Genomic DNA, 25,818 nt, shown 5'->3' with positions numbered 1-25,818 from the left:
GGCCCCCTTTTTCTCTAGTCATGCAGTCGTGATTAAAAATTATTTTTAGCTAAGCACATTGATGCCTTTAAGAAAAAACTGTATTTCTCACCTTTGCAATCAAGTTCTGGCAAAAGAGGTGAAAGCAGAAATATTATGTGTGTGCTTGTAAGGGACAGTGATTTAGCTGAAAGAGACCCATCAGTTTCTCTTTTTCTTTTTGACCTTTACTGAAGACGTTGCAGCTGGAACTTGAACAAACATTTTGAACCATAGGTGATCTTGCTGATGGAAGCCAGGTACCTAGTATGGTGGAAGAGAAAGTTAGAAGCTTGGATCACTAAAGATATTGTATGATCATTATCTCTACACTGCTGTCTCTAGACTTCTTTTACTAAAGGAAAAAATAAACCTCAATCTTTTTTTTTATGATAATAAACCTTGATCTTGTTTAAGCTAAGCTAGTGCTGTGTTGGAGTATTTGGTAATGTGCAGAACCTTATCCTTATACTGAGAGGAAGATGCATAACATAAATAATAAAATGCCATTGAAATTTAATGGTTGTGTACAGAGGTGTGTCAGGGTAATGAAGATATAAGGAGAATTGAAGGAGAGTAGCGTAAATGACTAGGGGGTTGAGAAGATTGTAGATCTACTTTGATTATACTGATGAAATTTTATTAGATTAATGGGAAATAATGAAACTTCTTTTTGGAGAGGAAGGAAAATATTTAATTTGGTGACATTTAAATAGCTAGTTACCAAATTACATTTTGTTGGATGTCGGGTTGGTTAGAAGAGCTGGTTATATTATTGGGGGAGGCATAAGTCGTTCTGGTCTTTAGATTATTAATAGTATTTTTTATAGGTTTCTATTGATAACTTGTTCTGCCATTGTTAAATGAAGCAGTTATGACTATGTAGATTTTTTTTTTTAGTAAATTTGTTCTTAATGACACTGATCAAGTTTCATCTCAAAATTTTGGTTGGCAAATATGAAAAAAATTAGAAAACATTGGATTAGCCATTTTTTGTGTAAGATGTTGAGAAAAAATGGTTTTGGAGCCTACACACCAAATGGTTTGTAATCTTTTACTCTTTTACATAAAGATGATTCTAAAAATTTATGTATTGAAACCTGGGCCCTCACTTTTTAATTAATCCTGTGACACCAAAATAGTTGATTTGATTCATTTAATTTAATAACTTTGGATAGACAAATGTTTACGATGCCTGAGTTGAGAATTTTACAATCTCTATTCATGTTGCCTAATTTATGATTTGGTTTTACTTGGCTAATGTGGAATTCTAGGCTTACAACGACTACAGGAAATCATGTATTTCATTGTATTTTATCAAATGTAGTTCTTTTACAGTTTTGGCCTTTTTTTCCACACATGAATCTATTCACTCTTTTCCATATATTTCTGACCATTTACATTTTGCATGTAGACACTTAGGTTGTTTCTATGTCTTGTCTGTTGTAAATAACATTGCAGTGAACATGGGGGTTCAGATATCTTTTTCAAGATAGTGAATTTTTTTAAGTAAATACCTAGAAATGGAGTTGCTGTATCATATTGTAGTTGTTTTTTTTTAATTTTTTGAGGACCCTTTATACTGTTTTCTGTTGTAGTGGCTGCGACAATCTATATTCCCACCAAGTTCAAAAGCGTCCCCTATTTTCCACATCCTCACCAACACTTGTTATTTCTTATGTCTTTGATAATGGCCATGCTAACAAGTGGGAGGTGATACCTCATTGTGGTTTTAATGTGCATTTCAGATGATTAGTGATGTTGAATACTTTTTCATCTGCTTGTTGGCCATTTGTGTGTTGTCTTTGGGAAAATGTCTAATCAGATCCTCTGCCCATTTTTAAAGGCATTTCTTTTTTTTTTTTATATTGAGTTGTATGAGTTCTTTACATATTTTGCATATTAAGCTCTTATCAGATATATGACCTGCAAATATTTTCTTCCATTCCATACATACCTTTTCATTTTTATGGTTTCCTTTGCTGCACAGAAGCACTTTTTTTTATGTACTCCTACTTGTTTATTTTCGCTTCTTTTGCCTTTGCTTTTGGTGTCAAAAAAAATGTTGCCAAGACTGAGATCAGAAGGTTATAAGAGGTTATGGTATGAAGTCTGATTAAGGAAAGGCTAACCATAAATTTTTTAAAACATTTTGTATATTGATTTTAGAGTGAGGAGAGAGAGAGGAGTGAGGAGTGGGAAGCATCAACCTGCAGCAGTTGTTTCCCATATGTACCCAGACTGGGAAAGCCTGGGGTTTCAAACCAGCGACCTCAACATTTTAGGTCAATGCTTTATCCACACTGCACCACTACAGGTCTGGCTAACCATAACTGTTTTATTTACTAATAAATAATTGCAGTTTTGTTTTATTTAATTTAATTTCACTTTATTTTATTAAGTGAGAGCAGGGGAGGCAGAGAGACAGATTCTCACATACTCCTCAACCAGGATTCACCTGGCAAGGTCCCTATGGGATGATACTCTGCCCATCTGGGAAGTTGATTGGTTGCTCAGCAGCTGAGCTGTTTTTAGCACCTGAGGCAGAGGCCATTGAAGCCATTCTCAGCACCTGGGGCCAACTTGCTTGAGTCAATTGAGCCATGGTTCAAGGAGGAGTAAAAGAGAGGGGGGAAAGGGAGGGAGGAGAAGCAGATGGTTGCTTCTCCTGTGTGCCCTGACCAAGAATCCAACCTGGGACATCCACATGCTAGGTTGACGCTCTACCACTGAACCAGCTGGCCAGGGCCAAATAATTGTAGTTTTTATTCATCAAGTTTACACTAGATGCCAGTAATCATGACTAGGACTTTATATACTTACTTAAGTTTAGACTACTTTATTCATTTAAACTAGCAAAAATAAATGAATTAGAGTTAATAGTCTGATTCAATGAAAATATAATTATAACGGCTTTACTAATTGTAGCTAATATGTTTTAACTCTGGTCCAACATGAATGTTATTAACTAATTTACAGAGAAATTACATAATTTAGTCACAGTCACACAACTAGAAAGTAGAGGAAATGAGAAAACACTCTTTAGTTGATTCTAAAACTCACTATTAAACCTCTAATGACTATATTGCTAAATATTATTGAGTGTATCTCTTTGTTTAGGTATTTTAGTAGTTGCTTTAGGTATTACATTAAAAATACATAGCACAGTCTACTGGTGTTGATGTTTTACCAGTTTGAGTGAAGTGTAGGAACTTCTACTTCTTTGAGTCCCATTACCTGCTTTTATTTAGGATATAATTATCTTAAATAGCTCCTCTGCATATATTTAATAACATAACTGAGTGTTATTTGCATCAACTCTCAAACATAATGTCGAAAACTCGAGAAAGGAAAAGTCTGTTATATTTACCCATATTTTTATACTTTCTGTTCTTTTTTCTTTCTGGGATATATGAGGCAAAAAGAAAAATTAGAGAATTCACTGACATATTGTTTCTTAAGTTCCTTGATCCCTAGCATATCTGCCTTTTTTTACCTTTCACAGTGTTCTTATATTCATTTTATATAGAATGCTCAGGGTTTGTAGCTGTTCTTAGTGGGACGGAGAGAGAGAAGTGTGTCTTTTCTGTCTTGGTCTGGAACTGAAAGTTACTTCACTGTGCCTTAAATGTAAAAAATGAAGTGAAATGAAGTTTATGTTATCTAGTTTTTCTAAGAGTATGCCACTTGGAAGGAAAAGTTTGAGGCTTGTTTAAATCTCTGGATTAAATTATACTTGACATATCTTAGTTATATATTTTGCCTGCCCTTGGGTTAAAGAATATGGGTAGAAGATTTTCTTCCCTAGCAATTCTTAAAGTTAGTAGGTTCTTAATAACAATAATAAACAAAAAAATAGCTATATTTGATTTTGGTTCTGCCACTTACTGGTTTTACAACCTTGGGAAAGTTATTTAATTTCAATGTGCCTTAATTTCCTTTACTACAAAATGGGGATAACAGTCTTTATGTCATAAGGTTGTTGAGAATTAAATATTATAATTGTGAAGCAATGAGAAACATACCTTGCATTCAGTAAACACTAAATAAAAAGTTATTATCATCATTATACTTAGAATGATAGGCTTATATGATAGGAAATGCTAAAGTCATTTCAACGATGAAAATTTCATACTCAAAGAATGTAAGATTCCCTGCCTGCTTCTTTATTGGCCCAAATCTATATTGGTATTACCAGGATTTACATCCACTTCTTTCTGACTTAGAGCTTACACTTTCTAAGGTATTATGCTACCTGTGCACATTATCAAATCCCTCTACATCCTGCATTTTCACCTACATTATATTATGCATAGTTTTCTTCATACTTAACATTTTAAAGTGAGCAATAATGTCTCACCAATGGTTGTACCACAATTTATTTAAATTTCTCTTATTTTAGAATATATAAATTGTCTTTATGCCACCTATCTGGCTCATGTATTAGTGAATTAAATACTAGGCAATATATCATTTAACATTTTTCATGCATGCAGTAGTAAAGATTAGCTTTTATAGGGATTTCGTGCCTCTTATATGAAGATTGAAATGTGTGTTTTTTTTAAAAAAAATACTGGTAATTCCTACTGGAATATTCAGTAGCATAAAATGTTTATTACACTTTTGAATATATTCTTCTGTAGACAGTTTTAAATATGTTGGGATTTTTGAATTTATATTGTACTTCAGAAAGTTTTCTAGAAAAATTCTAGATTTTTATTCATTATTTGTATTGTATATGGCTTGGGATTTTTTACAATACATTTATCTACTTTTATTAAGTATTAATGTAATGTTTGTTTAAAGACTCTGCAGCTAATCAAGAGTTGGCTTGAATGCAAGTCTAGTTCAAAATTATATTTGGATAGGTCTGACCTGTGGTGGCGCAGTGGATAAAGCATTGACCTGGAATGCTGAGGTCGCCAGTTCAAAATCCTGGGCTTTCCTGGTCAAGGCACATACGGGAGTTGATGCTTCCTGCTCCTCCCCCCTCACTCTCCTTTGCCCTCTCTCTCTCTCCTCGAAAATGAATAAATAAAATCTTAAAAAATATAGTTCATTGAAAACAAAAAACAAAACCCCAAATTATATTTGGATTTATTTCTTTCTAAGTATCTACTTTTGGTATTTTCTCTATATAAAAATGAATGAACATATGAAAATGACTTTGAATCTTAGTTCTAATTATTCTAAAGTGTGATTTTATATTATTTTGTCTAGGATTTTGACTGTAAGTTTTAAATAAATATGAGTACCTCTGGGTAATATTCATACCTTCAATTTTTTATTTGACCAGTACGTATTAATATGGTACCTGTTTTAGATACTGTATTCTAAGTTCCCTGCTCTGCTGGTACATACTGTGTTTGTTTGTTTTTTAAAGATTTTGTTTATTGATTTTACAGAAAAAGGAGAGAAAAGAGGGTGGAGTGAGAAGTAACGCATAGTTGCTCCACTAGGTGTTCATTGATTGCTTGTCATATGTGCCTTTACCAGGCAAGCCTAGGATTTCGAACCAGCTTCATGTGTGTTCCAGGTCGACACATTATCCACTGCACCACCACAGGTCAGGCATCTGTTGGTACATAGCTGTACCAACATATAGGAAATAAATAAATCAATAAGTGTTGTGATAGGGGATAATGGGGATGGTGAGTGCTTTTAAAAAAAGATAGTTGTTGTAGCATTCTTGTAGAGTCTTGTAGTCATTCTTTCATTCTGCTTTGAGAGTCTCAATTTTGTTCTGGAGCCTGCCCTGAGGGATAAATTCTGATTAGTCTAAGCCATAATAGTAATCCCGTTCCCTTTGTCAGTGATTGATTTTGCAAGGGACAGGTGACTCAATCTTGGCTAATAAAACATGTACATTTTTCTCTCCCTTAAAATGAAACAGACCAGAAGAAATTGGCAATTGTTTTTTTACACATAATTACATGTGGTTGGAATTGAAGCAGCCAACTTGCTACCATGAAGAGAGCTAGCAACCTGAGGACAAAAGCTGACATGCCGAGTCGTAGAGTAGAAAGATAAAAAGAGATTTTTGACTATTTCACCGAGAGCTTGATTTAACTACATTTTTCTCAATTGAGAAATTCCAGGGGGTTTTTTCTAAGCCATTTTGAGTTGGGTTTTTGATTATTTTTATCCTGACATGTTATAATTTATGCAAGTTGTCAGGGACTTCCTCTTAAAAGAGGTGACATGTAAGTAGAGATCTGAATTACAAGTATGGGCCAAAGGAATTGCAGTTCAGGGAGAAGGAACAGGAAGAATGAGGGCCCCGTGTTAGGTAAGAACTTGACGTATTCTGGTACCTGGCAGGAGACTTGGTACATTTAGTTTTTAGTGAATAAAAGAAAGGTAATAGTAACTGGTATTTTTAAATTGAGGTATAGTTTCCAAATCACTTTTACATATATTTCATGTGGGGAATATATACTTTATTTCCATTTTATTGTTGGGTAAACTGCCCATATGTTATAGCTAGTGATTGATTGAAATGGTTGCTTTTTCTACTGTATCATGCTGCCAATCAAGTATATTTATTATGTATATGACCAGATAAAATGCTAAAGGATATATTTCATTTGAGTTTATTAGTATTACTATTTGGGGCAGTATTAATTTATTCAAGGCTGAATGTAAAGATGTCAAAGTCAGATTTTTGGACCCTTTGAGTAGTATAAATTAATTGCATCAGGAAATTCAACCTTATGTGTATCTTGAGTTAATGTGAATGACATGCTCCTAATGGACACCTCATAAATATGACTATTTATACTTCATAAATAGGATGATAATTTCTAAGATATTGACTATTTTTAGTGAATAAATATGAGTGTTTTCTGCTCATGTATTCAGAATGCCTGGCATTTAAAATTCATATATGTATATGCTGTGACCTTTCTGATAAGCAGTGTGGAAGTATGATAGATGAGTCTGTAAGTAATGAAAAAAAATTGAATCTTATAATCTTGGTAAGGGGCTATATGAAAATTTTTTCTCTTCTCCTGCCTTTCCTTCCTTTCTCCTCCTGGGCCCCTTCTCTTCTCCCTCCCTCCTTCTTTCCCTTCTACATTTCAGTTTAGTTGGTTTCACTAAGGTAAGGTGACCAACTTTTTTACAATGAAAAGAAGGACAAAAATAAATTGAAGAAAACAATATCGTAAATAAAAGAAACATTTTATTCATTGCAACAATAATACACTATAATATGATAACTATAATAAAAACATTTATGATATTTTAATTATGCTTACATGCCTATTAATTTTTAATAATAATTGTAAGATCATTATTATTTTGAATATTTATTTATGATCATTGGTTTTGCTCCGAGAGAAGGTTAGGCTAAGAAAATTTAGCAGTGTTTCTCTGTGGTTTGTTAATTATATTACTATTAATATAATTGGTTGATTCTTACTGTCTATGAAATGTGAAAAATAAAATTTTTACATTAACATTTGTATTGATGTTGATTATATCTATGGAATAATTTTGACATTTTTTTCATTAGAAATAAGAATGTACAATGACAAATTTGGTGAAAAACTGTCTTATTGAAAGGCAAAATGCAGTCACATAATTTAGCCATTTAATGAATTAGCAACCTTCAATTATTGGTATTTTCAATTACATTCACAAAATAGTTTAAACAAAAAAAATTTTCTTTATTGAAGCATATAAAATCTACCTATATTATATATATAGTTAGATGATTTTTCTCAAATATTTGCCTTCATGTAACTGTCATTCCTCTTTTTAGTCACATGCTTGCTCCCTGGCAAACACTGGTCTGATTTTAGTCACTATATATTGTTTGTTTGTTTCTTACATTCCAGGTTGATGCTTTATCCACTGTGCCAGCACAGGTCAGGCACAATCTATTGTTTCTGTGTACTAGAACTTCTTATAAATGTATATTCTTTTTTTGTCCCTGGCATCTTTTGCCAGGATTTTGTTTTGAGATTCATTCATGTTGTTGTTTGTTCTTTTTTACTACTGAGTAATATTCCACTCTATGAATGCGTCACAATTTGTTTATCCATCCCCCTGTTGGCAGATTCTTGCATTGTTCAAAGTTGTGGCTGTTACAAACAAAGGAGCTGTGAACATTCTTGTACAAGTTTTGGTATGAATATATATGTCTTCATTTCTTTTGTAAAAACCAGAGAGTGAAATTATTGAGTTATATGGTAAGTGTATGTTTAGCTTTGCAAGAAATTGTCAAACTGTTCTTTTTTTTATTTTTGGGAAAAATTTATGTAGAATTGCTTTTATGTCTTCTATAAATGTTTGATAGAATTCACACATAAAGGCATATGGATCTGGAGTTTTCTTTTGTGGAAAGTTTATAAATTAAACTTTTTTTTTTATAAATTAAAACACGCCCTGGCCGGTTGGCTCAGCGGTAGAGCGTCGGCCTAGCGTGCAGAGGACCAGGGTTCGATTCCCGGCCAGGGCACACAGGAGAAGCGCCCATTTGCTTCTCCACCCCTCCGCTGCGCTTTCCTCTCTGTCTCTCTCTTCCCCTCCCGCAGCCAAGGCTCCATTGGAGCAAAGATGGCCCGGGCGCTGGGGATGGCTCTGTGGCCTCTGCCTCAGGCGCTAGAGTGGCTCTGGTCGCAAGCAGAGCATCACCCCCTGGTGGGCAGAGCGTCGCCCCTGGTGGGCGTGCCGGGTGGATCCCGGTCGGGCGCATGCGGGAGTCTGTCTGACTGTCTCTCCCTGTTTCCAGCTTCAGAAAAATGAAAAAAATAAATAAATAAAATAAATAAATTAAAACACATTTAACATCTTTACTAGTTATAAGGCTATTCAGTTTATTTTTTAATTGAATTTATTGGAGTGACATTGGTTTGCAAAAATCATAAAGGCTTCGAGTGTACAACTCAATAAAACATCATTGGCACACTGCATCGTGCACTCATTGCCCCAAGCAAAGTTTCTTTCCATTCCCATTTTCCCTCTCTTTGCCCACCTCTGCTTACCCCACCTCCTTTTCCCTCTGGCTATCAGCACATTGTTGTCCGTGTTTATATGTTATATTTTTAGGTTAATCCTTTCACCTTATTTATTTATTTATTTTTTTGTATTTTTCTGAAGCTGGAAACGGGGAAGAGACAGACTCCCGCATGTGCCCGACCAGGATCCACCCGGCATGCCCACCAGGGGGCGACGCTCTGCCCACCAGGGGGCGATGCTCTGCCCCTCCGGGGCTTCACTCTGTCGCAACCAGAGCCACTCTAGCGCCTGGGGCAGAGGCCAAGGAGCCATCCCCAGCACCTGGGCCATCTCTGCTCCAATGGAGCCTCGGCTGCGGGAGGGGAAGAGAGAGACAGAGAGGAAGGAGAGGGGGAGGGGTGGAGAAGCAGATGGGCGCTTCTCCTGTGTGCCCTGGCCGGGAATCGAACCCGGGACTTCCGCATGCCAGGCTGACGCTCTACCACTGAGCCAACCGGCCAGGGCCATCACCTTATTTCTTCTTGATTGAGTTCTGATAGTTTAAGAAATGTGTTTATTTCAGGTATGATTTCATATTTATTGATCCAAAGTTGTTCATAATATTCCCTTATTATCCTTGTGTAGTATCTGTAATGATGCTTCCTCTTTCATTCCTAATATGGCCAACTTATGTATTCTTTTTTCCCCTTGATTAGTTCAGGTGGAATATTACCAATTTTATTGATTTTTCTTTTTATTGTTTTTTGAGAGAGAGATAGATAGATAAGAAGCATCAACTTGTAGTTGTACCATTTTAGTTGTTCATTGATTGCTTCTCACTGTGCCTTAATGACTAGCCTTGTAAATTCATTTTGTTCACATGTTAAAATGCATTTTATATAGTATAAATTCCTGCTAGTGGAGTTTTTCATCAAAGGGCATGTTTATGTAAATATTTTATATATAATGCCATATTGCCTTCACATAAGGTATACATATTTATATTAGTTATATTAGTGCTGAATTATTTTTGAGTTTAGAAGGCAACCCTCTTATAAACTTGGTTTATAGCAGAACATGCCACACTCATAGTCATTTGGTTCTAGAGCAAGTTGTCACATACTCATCTTTTAGGCACATATGAGAAAGCAATTAAGGTACTACAACTATGAGTTGATGCTTCTCATCTCTCTCCCTTCCTGTCTGCCTCTCTCTCTCTCTCTCTCTCTCTCTCTCTCGCTTAAAAAAAAAAGAATAAGAAATACCAGTTTCACATGGTCAGATGCTGAAAAAAGTGGCTACCTGTATTGATCACTTTATTACAAGAACAGTCAACTTAATAGTTTTGCAAATGGTACTGTATCAGTCAGTATGTTAGATGGTGTAAGAAGAAGCTTTTGGGGGGTTGTTCTAGTAGAACTACTTCCTTTTGTAATTAGAATTCATCTCTTGAGGGCAGAGATTTTTGTCTTATTCATTGCTACAACCCCAATTTTATGTGTAATAGAGTCTCAATAAGTATTTTTTGAATGAATGTGTCAATGAACCCTGATTTTTTTTATAGAATTACATAAAATACAAGGTACTTTTCATTATAATGTTGATAAGAACCATTCTGTACATTTTTTTATAGTACAGTTTTACTGGCACAGAATATTTTTCAGCTTTTTTTTCCTGGAAAAGTCTATTTTTGAAAGCCTTTTTCACTGTATAGAATTCTCAGTATGGTAGCATATATTTTCAGAATGAATAAACAGAGAGAATGTGAAGTTTCTGTCTTTTTTAACCTTATCTTAGAAGTGAACTCCTATCACTTGCTTAAGAAGTAAGTCAGTAGGTTCAGAGCACACACAAGAGGAGGAGATTACAGAAGGGCATGAATGAATACAGGGCACAGGGATCATTGGCAGCTGTTTTAGAAACAATACTACATGGTATTGATATATAAATTATATAAAATATTACAATTGGGTCTATATAATAATGTAATAGTATTGATATTAACCTGTGGTATAATAACAGTTTGCTATTTGTGTGCAAAATGCTTCCCATAGATTATTTTAAGCCTCTCCCAGTATTCTGTGGGAAAAGTAGTATTATTATATCTATTTTACAGAAGAAGAAATTGAAGCTCAAAGAGGTTACCTAGCTATGATATAGTTGAATCAAGACTCTAAGTTTTTCCGATTCTAGCACTCATATATTTTTTTTTTAATTTTTTTTTTTTTTTTTTACAGAGGCAGAGATAGACAGGGACAGACAGACAGGAACGGAGAGAGATGAGAAGCATCAATCATCAGTTTCTCGTTGTGCATTGCGACTTCTTAGTTGTTCATTGACTGCTTTCTCACATGTGCCTCGACCATGGGCCTTCAGCAGACCAAGTAACCCCCTGCTGGAGCCAGCGACCTTGGGTCCAAGCTGGTGAGCTCTTTGCTCAAGCCAGATGAGCCCGCGCTCAAGCTGGCGACCTCGGGGTCTCGAACCTGGGTTCTTCCACATCCCAGTCCAACACTCTATCCACTGCGCCACCACCTGGTCAGGCTAGCACTCATATTTTTAATCTCCATGTTTTGTTAGCATTAAGTAGAATTACTTTTATTGAGCACCTCTTATGTGTCAAGTATTATAGTAAATGCTTTATGTATATTAACTTCATTTAAGTAACTCCATTTAAGCTCCTGATCTTAGTGATGATGTATTATAACTTCCAGATTCAAGAAATCACTTAGAAAAATTACATATATTTTTTTGTTATAGAGACAATAAGCAGATAAAAAAACCCAAAGAACCTCTGTAAATACCAAAAGAAATGAATAATTTAAATACATACTACCTTAAAAGGTGGTATCACTAATTAAATAATTTGTGGAAGGAAGCCTGACACATTTCAATTCATTTAATATTGTGCAGATAAAAGTAAGTGAATCTCAAACAGGGATGAATTAATAAATACTTGAAAACAACCCATGCTGAGAAGACATCTCAACAACATTAGTATATAAATTGTAGTCACATATTAGCTCACGTAGTTAATGTTGAAATATTTTTACTAATAAATTTGATATTTATAATTAATATTTTCACTAGTAAAAGCTTCCACAAATAAATTGAATAGCTTTCATATCAAAAGCTATACAGTACATACATTCTTCAGTCTTCCCATTGTCTTTGCAAAGTGAATCTTCTAGATGAGGAAAATAAGACAAAGAGAAATTATTTTCTCATGGTTAAAAAGCAGCCATATGACTGTTGACCTTATGACCTTTTAGGCCAGTTTATTTTAATTATTTAAGGGGTATTTTTCAAAATTTATGTTGACAATAATAAATTCTAAAGTTTATGAATGATTTTATTTTTGAACTGTTTTCCCTATAAAATAGCATTGTCTTACTTTCGACATCTAGATTTGCTTTTTAAAAAAAAAATTTTTTTGACAGAGACAGAGAGAGGGACAGACAGACAGGAAGGGAGAAAGATGAGAAGCATCAATTTTTCGTTGCGGCACCTTAGTTGTTCATTGATTGCTTTCTCAAATATGTGGCTTGACCGGGGGCTACAGAAGACCCAGTGACCCTTTGCTCAAGCCAGTGACCTTGGGCTCAAGCTGGCGAGCCTTGCTCAAACCAGATGAGCCCACACTCAAATTGGTGAGCTGGTGACCTCGGGGTCTCGAACCTGGGTCCTCCGCATCCCAATCTGACACTCTATCCACTGCGCCACCGACTGGTCAGGCTAGATTTGCTTTTTAAAGTGGGGCATAAAGTGCAGTTGAAGCTGATGTGCTCAGACTCTGTCATTTGTCATACTAATATGTGATGTATCATATCTTTCACTTCACTAATTTACTTATTCATTTGTTTAAAAATAATTTATTATTGCTTACTAAGTGCAAAACACTGCTCTAACTACTTGGCATATACACCAGTGAACAAAGTGGACAGAAATCATGGACTTTATATTTTTGTAGGCATGGTTCAAACAATAAACAATGAAGTAAGCAGGCATTTTTTATGGATAGGGAAAAACTTTATAACTGTTCTTCTAAATCATGCCAAAGAAAATTGCACAGAAAAAAACTTAGTTTTTAGTTTGGTTTGTTTTTGTTAATCTTATTTTTAAATACTGCTAAGAACAACAAAATTGGGGAAGCATTCTTTCCAAAAAACTGTTAAAATAATGCTGTTAATTAAGAAAATGATCACTTTTGACGCTTATCTCGGTCACGTGATATATTTATCCATCCCACCCTAAAGGCTGGTCTGTGAAAATATTTTCTGACATTAAACCGGTCTGTGGTCCCAAAAAGGTTGAGGACCATCAGTGTGGATTTATTTTTTGAATTTGTTTTTAGACAGGAAGCCCTGAATATCTGCATTCTTTCTGTATAACATGAAAAGTAGAACTCACATACCTGGATCTTTTATCTGAGACATTGAATAGACTTTATTCTTAAATTTTAGTGAATAGATGGAGGGTATCTGTGATTAGAGGAACAGTTTAAAACCCTGTTCAATAAGAAGAGTGTTCTCAGTAGACTTATTGTTAAAACTACACACAAAACATCGTTTTCATTTAGATTATTGCTTTTTTTAGTTTTCAAACAATTCTAAGCAAGTATAATTTTTTTTATTCTGTGTTTTAGCTAGTGTGATCCAGTAACAATGAAAATAGTGTAGGAATAAATGGGAAAGAAGTAGAATGTTTCTAGGACCTCATTTGAAGAGGTTTTTCTTTATTTATTTGCCTGTTTGTTTATTAAGTGAGAGGAGGGGAGACAGTAAGACAGACTTTCGCATGTGCCCTGACCAAGATACCCCTGGCAACTCCTGCCTTGGGCTGATGTGTGAATCGACCGAGGTATCCTCAGTGTCTGGGACCGATGCTCAAACTAGTCAAGCCACGGAAGAAATGAAGAGAGGGTGGGCGAGAGGGAGGGGACTAGAAAAAGATGGTCACTTCTCATGTGTGCCCTGACTGGGGATTGAACCCAGGACTTCCGCATGCCAGGCTGACGTTCTATTTACTGAGCCAACCAGGCAAGGCCAAAGTTTTCTTCTCTTTGAATACTTAGTCATTTAAAAGCAATTGAGATTTAAGGTTTAAAAGCAGAAAAATAGCAGCTCTGTGCTCAGATTTTCAAAGCCTCTTCTCTGACTTTTCTATCTAGTCTTTAATAACTGTTTAGTTATTAAAGATGGTCAAGTGTTTAGTTATTTGATGGTCAGGTGTCCATCAAATTCAGTTTGTATATAGAACTTTTTTTTTCTGTTTTCTTTTACAAGGAACTGTCCCTGAATATAAGACTTTTCTAATATAGCCCTAGTATTATCAAATGGTGTTCATATTATATCTTTGCTTGCAAATTTTCTCTTTGGGAAGAAAATTGTTTTGTTTCAGAAGGGAATTCTAAGCCTAATCATGACGTTACAAATGAAATGCATAACCAGGCTTGAGAAAGCATGTACATTTGTAGTTTAAGATAAACAGAAGTGATATTAAATTGTTGGCATTTTAAAATAAATTTGAGGAAAGGAGAATCCAGCCTAAACCATATGAACCTTTGCTTGTGATGTTTGGAATGGTTGTCAGCTGCTTAGTGGCCGTGATAACCTTTGCTTGACTAATATGTGTGTTGTTTTTGAATTTATCCTAAAAATGACAATTTGCCTGTCACCTGCAAAGTTAAGTGGTATAATGGCAACTGAACAGTGGAAGCGAGGGGGATGGAGTTGAGATCTTAAAAGAATGAGAAAAGTGCCTGAGCAGGTGGTGGTGCAGTGGGTAGAGCTTTGGACTGGGATGCGGTGGACCCAGGTTTGAGACCCCGAGGTCGCCAGCTTGAGTTCATCTGTTTTGAGCAAAAGCTCATCAACTTGGACCCAAAGTTGCTGGCTCGAGCAAGGGGTTACTCGGTCTGCTGACGCCCCACGGTCAAGGCACATATGAGAAAGCAATCAATGAACAACTAAGGTGTCACAACAAAAAACTAATGATTGATGCTTCTCATCTCTCTCTGTTTCTGTCTGTCCCTATTTATCCCTCTCTCTGACTCTCTCTCTGTCTCTGTAAAAAAAAAAAACTAGAATGAGAAAATCTCATAAGGAGAAAATGTTTCTTTTGGGGATAGTGAAAGATTAGCTCAGAATATGTAGTTGAATACATCTTGTTTGGTTTTGATTGATTATTCAGAGATAGTCTTTTAATCTTCATATACGCACAATTATGTAAGTAAGAAAGAAAGGTGGTAATGGTGCTTAGAGGACTTTCAGTATTAGAGCTAATTAATTTATCCGTTAGAGCCCTAATGTACATGGTAGATTTAATATGCAGACTTAAAAGCTTTTGATTTTCACTTGTTATTATAGGCACTCAAGTTATTTGCTAGCCTGTTGGCTAATCAATCCCAATGTGTTTCCTTTGACTCCATGAATCTCAGCATATGCTATTTTTATGTATCATAAATAATTTAAATACATGTCTTACTCTTTCTACAGCATATAGAGCCAATGAAGCACAGGACAGTAAAGCTTCCTACTCATACCACCAGGAGGATTTCTTTGAAAGATTCACCACAGGACTACCAGAGACACTTTTTTGTCTGAATCATCATGTGTTGAAACAACAGAAGGCTACTACCTTTGCACTAACAGGAAACTAAGTTTAAGATGTTTGCAATTCTTTGAGCTCCAGAAAGCCAGGGGAGTGAGTTGAAAATCTGAAAATGCGGCCATGGACTGGTTCCTGGCGTTGGATTATGCTCATTCTTTTTGCCTGGGGGACCTTGCTATTCTATATAGGTGGTCATTTGGTACGAGATAATGACCACCCTGATCACTCTAGCCGAGAACTGTCCAAGATCCTGGCAAAGCTTGAACGCTTAAAGCAGCAAAATGAAGATTTGAGGCGAATGGCTGAATCTCTCCGGTAGGTTCTAAGAAACTGAAGGAAGAGTAATGAAATATTATACTTTGTTTTTAGGTGCAGGGTTTCATTCAGCTATTAAAAAATACATAATGATTTTTATAAACTATTTTTGCAAAAATTTAAATATCTTAGTAGGGTTCTTTTTATACTAATGATATCTGTATACTTATAGAGAACTACTCAAGGGTGGAAAATCTTTATTTTGCATATGAATTTTAATATAGAAAAGGTATGCTATTTAATTTATGTACTTATATTTTATTTATAAATATCTTTGGCATTTTGATAGTCTTGATACATTAAATGTAAACTTTTTATTTATTTATTTTTTATTTACAGAGACAGAGAAAGAGTCAGAGAGAGGAACAGATAGAGACAGATAGACAGGAAGGGAGAGAGATGAGAAGCATCAATTTTTCGTTGTGGCACTTTTAGTTGTTCATTGATTGCTTTCTCCTATGTGCCTTGACCATAGGGCTACAGCAGACTGAGTAACCCCTTGCTCAAGCCAGCGACCTTGGGTCCAAGCTGGTGAGATTTGCTCAAACCAGATGAGCCCACACTCAAGCTGGCAACCTTGGGGTTTTGAACCTGGGTCCTCTGCATCCCAGTCTGATGCTCTATCTACTGTGCCACCACCTGGTCAAGCTTAAATGTAAATTTTATATGATTTAAATTAATTTATATTAAATTTTTTATCATATGGACTATGACAAAAGCATTATCATTGAGAGGTTGAGTTAACTATAATATTAAAATAAAGAAACAAAAATTCATGTATAATTAAAATGACTGAATCTGGAATTTAGAGAATTATTATCATTGCTACTTCTAGTTTATTAAAAAAATGTGACCTGTATCTGTTAGAAGGCAGTCCATATGACCTTACTCACAGGTTTGGTGATTATCTGGGGCCATCAGCTTGTTCCATTCCATATGGCTTCTCCAAGAGGATAGCCCAGGTTTCTTATCTAGTAGTGTTCTAAGAGGGCAATAGCAGGAACTAGAAGTCTTCTTGAGGCCCAGCATCAGAGGTCAGACAGTGTTACTCCATCTACATTGTGTTAGTCTGTGCATGTCAAAGGGACACTCCATATTTAGGAAATAAAGAGAGGAACTGCAGAGGATTTGTGGCGATAACACATCATTCCCTTCTCCAGAAGTAATGTTGAATAGATTAGAATAGGTCACATCATGGTGGTCCTGAACAACCAAAGCTTAGTTTAGACTTGTTTGATTGATAATAGGGAGCCATAGTTGGAATGTTCAGCTGAGGGAGGACACAATGAAAATGGTTGAGGAAGATTTAAAATTTTTTTATAGATTTTATTTATTCATTTTTGAGAGATAAGAGAGAAAGAAGGGAGTGGGGGTAGGAGCAGGAAGCATCAACTTCCATATGTTCTTTGACCAGGCAAATTCAAGATTTTGAACCAGTGACCTCAGCATTTCAGGTTGACACTTTATCCACCGTGTCACCACAGGTCAGGCCTAGATTTAGATTTTCAAGTGGTTTGGGGCATATGCCTAGCTGGAGTGAAATTAACTGGGAGATACAGTGTTATTCTAGGCATGAGGTAGTACCTGGATTAGTTTAATGATTGAATTTTTTGGCTTTTGTGCCAGACATATGGGCTTATTTACTCATGTTTTCTACATACTTTTATTTGGCTTTCCCCAGACATTTCTTTCTTGTTCATTGCCAGCACAGTAGGTATACATATGTGCCATAAGCTTTCTTTTAAAAATTTAGAAATCATCACTTTCTCAGCCTGCCACTCTACAGAATGACTTTCAATGCTTCATGTTTGTTTTGTCTTAATGTTTAGTAACATGAAATTGTTGTCAGTTCACAGAATCTTTGCTTTTTGAGATTTGAACCTGCTTCTCTACCTCTTAGGTTGAAATTCAGCTGAAAGCAGCTAGAAAATTATTGAAACTTGTTTAGAAACCACTTGAGCAGTAAACCTTAAACTTGAAAGATATCAGAACAGGACAGAATTTGTAAAATCTAAACAGCATTTAATTGACAGCTTGCTTTCCTCTTAATTTAAATCCTTGTTTTTCTAGGTTTGTTAATTTTGGAAATACAATTTTAAAAAATCAAATGTGACTTTGTGCCCAATTAATAAGGTTTATTTTGTGTCCTTACTTCTTTTTGTTTGGTCCAGAAAGGCAGAAGAAATTTCTTCTGGAATTTATATGTCAGCTGTAAACTGTATATTTACAAACCACAAAGAATATACATATAATTAACTTATGGTTACCTGTTTTTCTGAGCTATGTAGTAATCTGTCCAGATATATTAGAGCTAAAGCATGAATCTTCTGGTGGAGCAATTTGTTCCAGGCAATAGAAGTATGGGATACTGACATGGGTAGAAAGAAAACTGATGTGGTTTTTCACAGGTCTTATCTTACTTCTGTTGTTTGAGAAACTGGTATTAGAAAGTAGAGATGCCTTTGTTTCTGTTGGTAGGCTCTCTTCTCTGTAAATGTTCATCTCTCCTGTACACAGTGTACTTATATTCCTAGAGCAGGTGAGTAGATTGTAATGCATAGAGCACTTGCAATCAATCTATATATAACCTTTCATTATATATGGTTTTGTTTTTGCCACTCAACATCCGTTATTCCTTATGCTAGTGGTTCTCAAACTTTTTGAAGTCAGGGTACATTTAAAATCCTACAAATAATTGTAGGCGCACTATATACAAATTTCTGAGAAATATGCTATAATAATTAAGTCAAATATTAAAGAAAAAAATATAAAGTCCAAGCGTGCTTTTATGGTAATTAAACAAAATAAATATGACAAAATTAAATTTATTCTGACATTAAAAAACATTTTTATGTTACATTTTTTGAATTATGCTCTTTTAGAATTCGTAAAAAGAGGGGTTAAAAAATAAAAAAATGACAAAAAAGTTTTATACACACACACACACACACACACACACACACACACACACACACACACACACATTCTTAGTAAGATTTAGTGAATTCGCCAGGTCCTGGCGCGAATGTGTTAAGTTTTTTCATTCTTGTGTTTATGAGAAACATGAGCCTGATGTGTCCTAGTGATTTCTTCAATGTTTGGGCATATATTTGAAAGGCAAACTCTCATTTCCTTGTCAATGCATTGAAGAATTTCTCTCTTTTTACTCTTAATTGTGTTGAGGGTAGAAAATCCTAATTCACATAAATAGGATGTTGAAAATTGTAGTAAAATGTTCAAAGCTTTTTTATTTATTTTTATTTTTTATTTTATTTTATTTTTTTTACAGGGACTGAGAGAGAGTCAGAGAGAGGGATAGGTAGGGAAAGACAGACAGGAACGGAGAGAAATGAGAAGCATCAATCATCAGTTTTTCGCTGCGACACCTTAGTTGTTCATTGATTGCTTTCTCATATGTGCCTTGACCGCGGGCTTTCAGCAGACCAAGCAACCCCTTGCTTGAGCCAGGTGAGCTTTTCTTCTTTTTTGCTCAAGCCAGATGAGCCCACGCTCAAGCTGGCAACCCTGGGGTCTCGAACCTGGGTCCTCTGCATCTGAGTCCAACGCTTTATCCACTGCACCACTGCCCAGTCAGGCATTCAAAGCTTTTTTAGATATTGCCACATATTCTTCTTTTATTGAAATCCAAAAGGCTTCAAGAGACAATTTCTTATGTTTAATCATCAATCCATGATCAGTGGATATAGGTGCCAGTTCTTCTTCTATTAATGTTAAACCAAAATTACTTGAAGCTTCCATGAATGGGTTTCTAATCCAATCGTATTGTTCAGTGTTAAATAATGGAAAATGCTATAAATTAAATTCTGCCATGAGCCTTCAAGTCCTATTTTATTTACACTTAACTTTTGCTCACTTCCAGAATCGGATTCTTCAATATCACACTTTTTTTTGAGAAATCTATCCATTTTATTTGGGTGTATTTATCTAAAAATAATATAATGATGTGTTAATAATAAATATAATAATGATGTGTTAGCAAAAAGAACGGTATTTCCTTAATGAAATGCTATAATTGAGTAACTATATTTATTTTTATATCTGGGCATATGCTGCAAACCAGCACAGCTAGTAATTCTAGGTCTTGAGAGAGAACAGTGCGGAATTAAGAAAATACATGGAATTAAGAAAATATGGGGTCAGGAGGGCCCTGTAATTACTGCTGGCAAGAAAAAAACATGCCCAAAAACTGCATCTTGCTTTATTTGTAGGGCAAAGTGAGGCCATTAGCAAATCTTAACTTTACACCAAACAAAGGATAGAAGAAACTTGCTTCCAGTCTTTCCCAGGGAACATGGGGGGTAGTGTAAACAATCCAGCACCACAGCTTAACAGCCTTTTGCAACCTAATCAGGCAAGTGAGGTGTGGGGTTGTGCAGACTGTCAGTTTACAGCCAATTCCCCGCACCTCTGTCCCCCAAAAATTTAAACTCCAAAAACCCTTTTGGTTTTTTGGTCCCCAAAAAGCACATATTTCTCTGGAATACCATAGGGAGCACCTGGAAATCTTCTAGGGCACATCAGTGCGCCTTGGAGCACACTTTGAGAACCACTGCCTTTATGCTATCAAGAATGTCTTTAAAAAAAAAAAAGAATGTCTTAATTTTTATTTTTGTGTGTGTGTGTGTGTGACAGAGACAGAGAGAGGGACAGATAGGGACAGACAGGAAGGGAGAGAGATGAGAAGCATCAATTCTTCGCTGCAGCACCTTAGTTGTTTGTGCATTGATTGCTTTCTCATATGTGCCTTGACCGAGGGGCTACAGCAGACCGAGTGACCCCTTGCTCAAGTCAGCAACCTTAGGCTCAAGCTGGTGAGCCTTGCTCAAACTAGATGAGCCCTCACTCAAGCTGGTGACCTTGAGGTTTTGAACGTGAGTCCTCTGTGTCCCAGTCTCATGATCTATCCACTGCGCCACCACCTGGTCAGGCAATATTTTATTTTTTCCTAGGCAAGAATATTGTATTGGGAGTTTTAATCAAGATTCCTAGCCTTCCCAGTCTGAAAATGAGATGCTCTCTTCCTGGAGTTTGTATTGCTGGATTAAATTCTCCAGTGTTTTATTTTGGATTTGTTTTCTGTTTTAACAGGACATATTTTATAATGTATTGTAGTTTATCTTTCTTATACTGTGTTTTGAGTTGTGCTATCAAGGTTATGCAGTGCAATTCTATTCTGTGGAAGCGTTTATATAAAATTGGTATTCATTCTATTTTAAACCTTTGTTAGAATTTTACTGATAAAACCATTTGAGCCTGTAGTTAATTTTCTTTGGTAGAGTGTGGTTGAGGCTTGATTGGAAAGGGAAAGGGTACATGTGGGAAGGCTTTAAAATTCTGGATTTGCTCTTTTGATAATAATTAGACTATTTAGATTTTCTATTTTTATGTTAATTTTGGTAAGATGTATTTTTCAAGGAATGTGTTGATTTTATCAACATTTTCATATTAATTAGCATAAAGTTGTTCAAAAATGCTTTTTAAATTTTCTTCTCCATACCTGTAATATCTGTAGTAAGTCTTTTTTATTCATTTGTGTTTTCTCCTATTATCTCACTAAGAGTTTATCAATTCATTTACCTTTTCAGAGAACCAATTTCTGGTGGTGGTAGTTTTCTCTTCCTATTGTTTGTTTCTGTTTTATTGATTTCTACTCTTAGTTTGATAATCTCTTTATAGTCTCTTTTGTTTTGTTTTTTTAAGATTTATTCATTGATTTTACAGAGAGAAGGCCAACAGAAATGGGAAGTATCAACTCACAGTTGCTTCACTTTAGTTGTTCATTGAGTGCTTGTTGTATGTGCCTTGACTGGGTAAGGCCAGGGTTTCAAACTGGTCAGCATCCCAGGTCAATGCTCTATCCACAGTGCCACAACAGGCCAGGCTAGTCTCTTTGGGTTTTATTGCTGTTCTTTTTAAAGTTTTTTTAGAAAGAATTTTATGTCATTGATTAAAACCTTGTTTCTTTCCTAATGTATGCCTGGAAAGTTTTAAATTTCTCACTAACCACAGCTTTAAGTCATATCCCATAAGTTTTGACAATATCCTATTTTAAATGTCATTCAACTAAAAGTATTTTCAAAATTTATTGTGGTTTTATCCTTTGACCCTCAAGTTATTTAGGAATGTGTAGCTTAATTTTTAAGTGCGTCTATTCAATTTATCTTTTTATTTTGATTTCTATTTTGTTCTTCAGCCATATAAACTTATATTCTGTTATTTTATTTTAGTTTTTTGAAATTTATTAAATGGCTCAGCAAATAACATGTTGGTGAATATTTTAGGAAAAATGTATATTCTGCTGTTTTTGGGTATGCTCTTCTGTACCTGTCAATTAAGTTATGTTGGTTAATTGTGTTATTAATATTTTCTAAATGTATGTAGATTTATTTACTTATTTAATCTGCTTATTCTATCAGCTAATGAGAAAACTCTTTGTTAGTGGTTGAATATCTAGTTCTTTGCACTTCTATCACCTTTTGTTTTATATATCATAAAGCTGTTTCATTTGGTGAATGTAAATATTGGACTCTTATTTTCTGTGAATTGACCCTTTATTATTAAATGTTTTCATTTATCTCTAGTAATACTGTTGGCTAATAAGTCTAGTAGTATATATAGTGTAAATGTTGGTATAGCAGCTTTCTTTCATTTATGGTTTGCATGCATATTTTTTCCATCTTTTAAATTTTTACCTTCTGTGTCCTTATAATAAATATATTTAAATAAAAATTTAAATATTTAAAGTGTTTCTTTTAAGAATAGGGTTGGATCTTGTTATTTTATAGTCTAGTTTAATGATCTTATTCTTCTTTTTTTTGTCCACTTATATTTAATATAATTACTAGGTTTAAATCTTACCACATTGCTATTTTTTTCTGTTTGACCCATCATTTTTAATCCTTATTTTTCATTGTTGCCTTTTTTTGAATTGATGAATCTGTTTTTTATTGTTCTATTTTTTCACTTATAATAGACTTTTAGTTATGCATTTTTATTTATTCTTTTAATGGCTACCCTAGATGTTATAAAACAGTATTTTTTATTATAGTCTATATTGAGTTAATATTTTTGTCATTTCTAGAGTAATGCAAGCATTTTTTCCTACTTAAACTCTTAATCCCCCCCCATTGTCTTTTGTTCATTTTATTGTCATATATTTTAACCCAGGGTTTGTTATAAGTGGCACAGTGTTATTATAATTTTGATTTTAATTATCTTTTATAATTTACCACATATTTATTTTTTCTAATGTTCTTTATTCCTTCTTGCAGTTTAATTCCTCCATTCAATCATATTCCTTCAACCTAAGAATATCCTTTAGTATCCTTGGTAGTACAGATTTGAAGGCAATAAACTCTCTTAGTTACTCTTTTTCTGAAAATATTTTTAGCATTCATATATGAAAGATATTTTTACTAGTATAGAATTTAGTTTCAGAGTACAGTAGTCTCCCCTCTATCCACAGTTTAACTTTTCATGGTTTCAATGACCCATGGTCAATGGCAGTGTGAAAATATTAAGTAGAAATTCCAGAAATACACAATATAGTTTTTAAATTGTGTGCCATTCAGAGTAGTGTGGTGAAATCTCACCCTGTCCCGCTCTGTACTCCCACTCTCCCACTCAGGACATGAATCGTCCATTTGTTTAGCATATCCATGCTGTATATGCTCATTAGTCATTTAGTAGTTATCTCAGTTATCAGATCAACTGTTGCAGTTATCACAGTGCTTATGTTCGAGCAATCCTTATTTCACTTAATAATGTCACATTTACTACACCTCATCTCATTATGTAGGCACTTACCGTATTTTTCACTTCATAAGACGCACCTGGCCATAAGACACACCTAGGGTTTTAAGGAGGAAAATAAGAAAAAAAAAATCTGAACCAAATGGTGTGTTAAAATATTTAATAAAATACTGTATTTTTCACTCCGTAAGATTCACAGGCATTTTTCTCTCCACTTTTGGGGGAAAAAAAGTACGTCTTATGGAGTGAAAAATACAGTACTCATCTCATATTATGACAAGTGAAAGAAAGGTAAGTTCAGTACAATAGATATTTTGAGAGACAGCGAAGGACTACAGTCGTATAACTTTTATTGTAGCATATTTTTATAATTGTTCTATTTTATTGTAAGTTATTGTTGATCTCTTACTGTGCCTAATTTATAAATTAACCTTTATCGTAGGTATGTAGGTGTAAGTTAAGAAATATTTCTTATTGGGTTTCGTACTATTCATGGTTTCGGGCATCTACTGGAGGTCTGGGAATGTATCCCTTGTGAATAAGAGGAGGAGAACTACTATAATGTTTTACAGTACTTTAAATGTGATTTTATTGTTTTCTGGCTTTCATAGTTACTGTTGAGAAGTCGGCAATTTTAATTGGAATGGTTTCTTTTTTCCATTGGATACTTTTACATTTTAATATTTCTTTTGTGTTATACAGTTGACTATGATGTGCCTAGATGTGGCTTTATTTTTCTCCAGCTTAAAATTCACTGAGTCTTTCAATTCTGGGATTTGATGTTCTTTATATGTTTTAGAAAATCCTCATCCATTACCTGCTTGGCTACTGCTTCTGGACTGTGCTTTTTATCTTTTCTTTTTCAGGAACTTCGGTTAAATATATTAGCAGACTTCCTTTTATGGTGTATCACATACATTTTATGTGTCTTTCATAATCTAATTTCTCATTGTATTTCATTTTGTATATTTTCCTTTGAATTGTCTTTTAATTTATTTAACTTATCTTCTGTTGCATTCATTGTCATGTTAAACACACTCAGTAATTTTTATATATTTTGATTCTGGGTATTTTGAATATCCAGTTGATTCCTTTTATAATTTCAAATTTGTAAATTCTCCATTTTTCACCTGTCTTGTTCATGTTTCTTGTAATTTTTTAAATATGATATATAGTTTTTCTACTTAAACTTTTAATGCCCCCAGTCGTCTGCTATTAGCTGGATGTTATCTGGATTATGTTTTGGTCAACTTGTGTTGACTTTTCTTTTGATTATTTTCAAATATTTTGTCTTTTTGCGTGTCTAGTAATTTTAATTTTATGTCAGATATTAAGTGTAAAAGTACTGTGAAAGTTACAGAGGCTTCCTCTGGTAGGGATATATTATCACTGGGCTTATTATCTTAATTCAGTGCAATCAGTGTTTAAGCTGGGTCATGGCTGCATTGTGGTTTTAGTGAAACTTAGCTCTCTCTGCCCTGTTAGACATAATTCTTCCATGATTTTGATTTGGGAAATAGATTGATTTCTTTTAAGACTTGAAATACTATGTGTAATTTGGTTTGCTTTTTAGACCTTTTCAGCTTTGCTCTCTGGCCTCTTACTCCATGTAGTATCTAAGTTTAGCAGACACCGAGAAAAAGATTAGCAATGAGTTTACAGTAAGCCTAAAGGAAGACTTTGTTTCATACTGTCACAAGGCTACGAGAAATTTCAGTCTGTTTTAACAATTGAATAATATTTTATTGTTTATATATACCACATATTCTTTATTCATTCTTCTTTTGATAGACACTTAGGTTGTTTCTACGTCTTGTGTATTGTGAATAATGATACAGTGAACATGGGAGTGCAAAGTATCTCTTCAAGATACTGACTTCATTTCCTTTGGATATATACTCAGAAGTGGGATTGCTGAATCATATGGCCATTACATTTTTTATTCTTTTGAGGAACCTCTGTACTGTTTTCCATAGTGGCTATACTAATTTACAGTCTTCTCCCCTCTTCCCCTAACAGTGCTCAAAGGTTTACTTTTCCCACAGTCTTGCTGTCACCTCTATCTCTTGTCTTTTTTGGTAATAGCCATTCTAATAGGTGTGAGGTAGGATCTCATTGTGGTTTTGATTTGCATTTTCATTATAGTTGGTCATGCTG

General features: G+C 34.7%; 1 protein-coding gene across 4 annotated transcripts in view; it reads left to right on the top strand.

Annotated features, from left to right (window-relative positions):
• The window catches only part of FUT8 (fucosyltransferase 8), a 236,677-nt gene that overhangs the window by 89,810 nt on the left and 121,049 nt on the right, over window positions 1-25,818 (top strand). For 2 of the 4 annotated variants that reach the window (XM_066342033.1, XM_066342032.1), the window contains exon 4: window positions 15,459-15,888. In XM_066342033.1, the coding sequence (XP_066198130.1) occupies window positions 15,686-15,888 (203 nt within the window). In that variant the 5' untranslated portion in view covers window positions 15,459-15,685. Of the gene's footprint in view, window positions 1-8,080; window positions 8,214-15,458; window positions 15,889-25,818 lie in introns of those variants that run through there. The other 2 variants (XM_066342034.1, XM_066342035.1) reach the window with 2 other exon arrangements.

This window comes from Saccopteryx leptura, chromosome 6 (assembly GCF_036850995.1).
Source record: "Saccopteryx leptura isolate mSacLep1 chromosome 6, mSacLep1_pri_phased_curated, whole genome shotgun sequence".
In the NCBI taxonomy this organism is placed as follows: Eukaryota; Metazoa; Chordata; class Mammalia; order Chiroptera; family Emballonuridae; genus Saccopteryx; species Saccopteryx leptura.
Note: the sequence above shows the minus strand (reverse complement) of the source record. Positions and strands in the feature narration are given on the sequence as shown.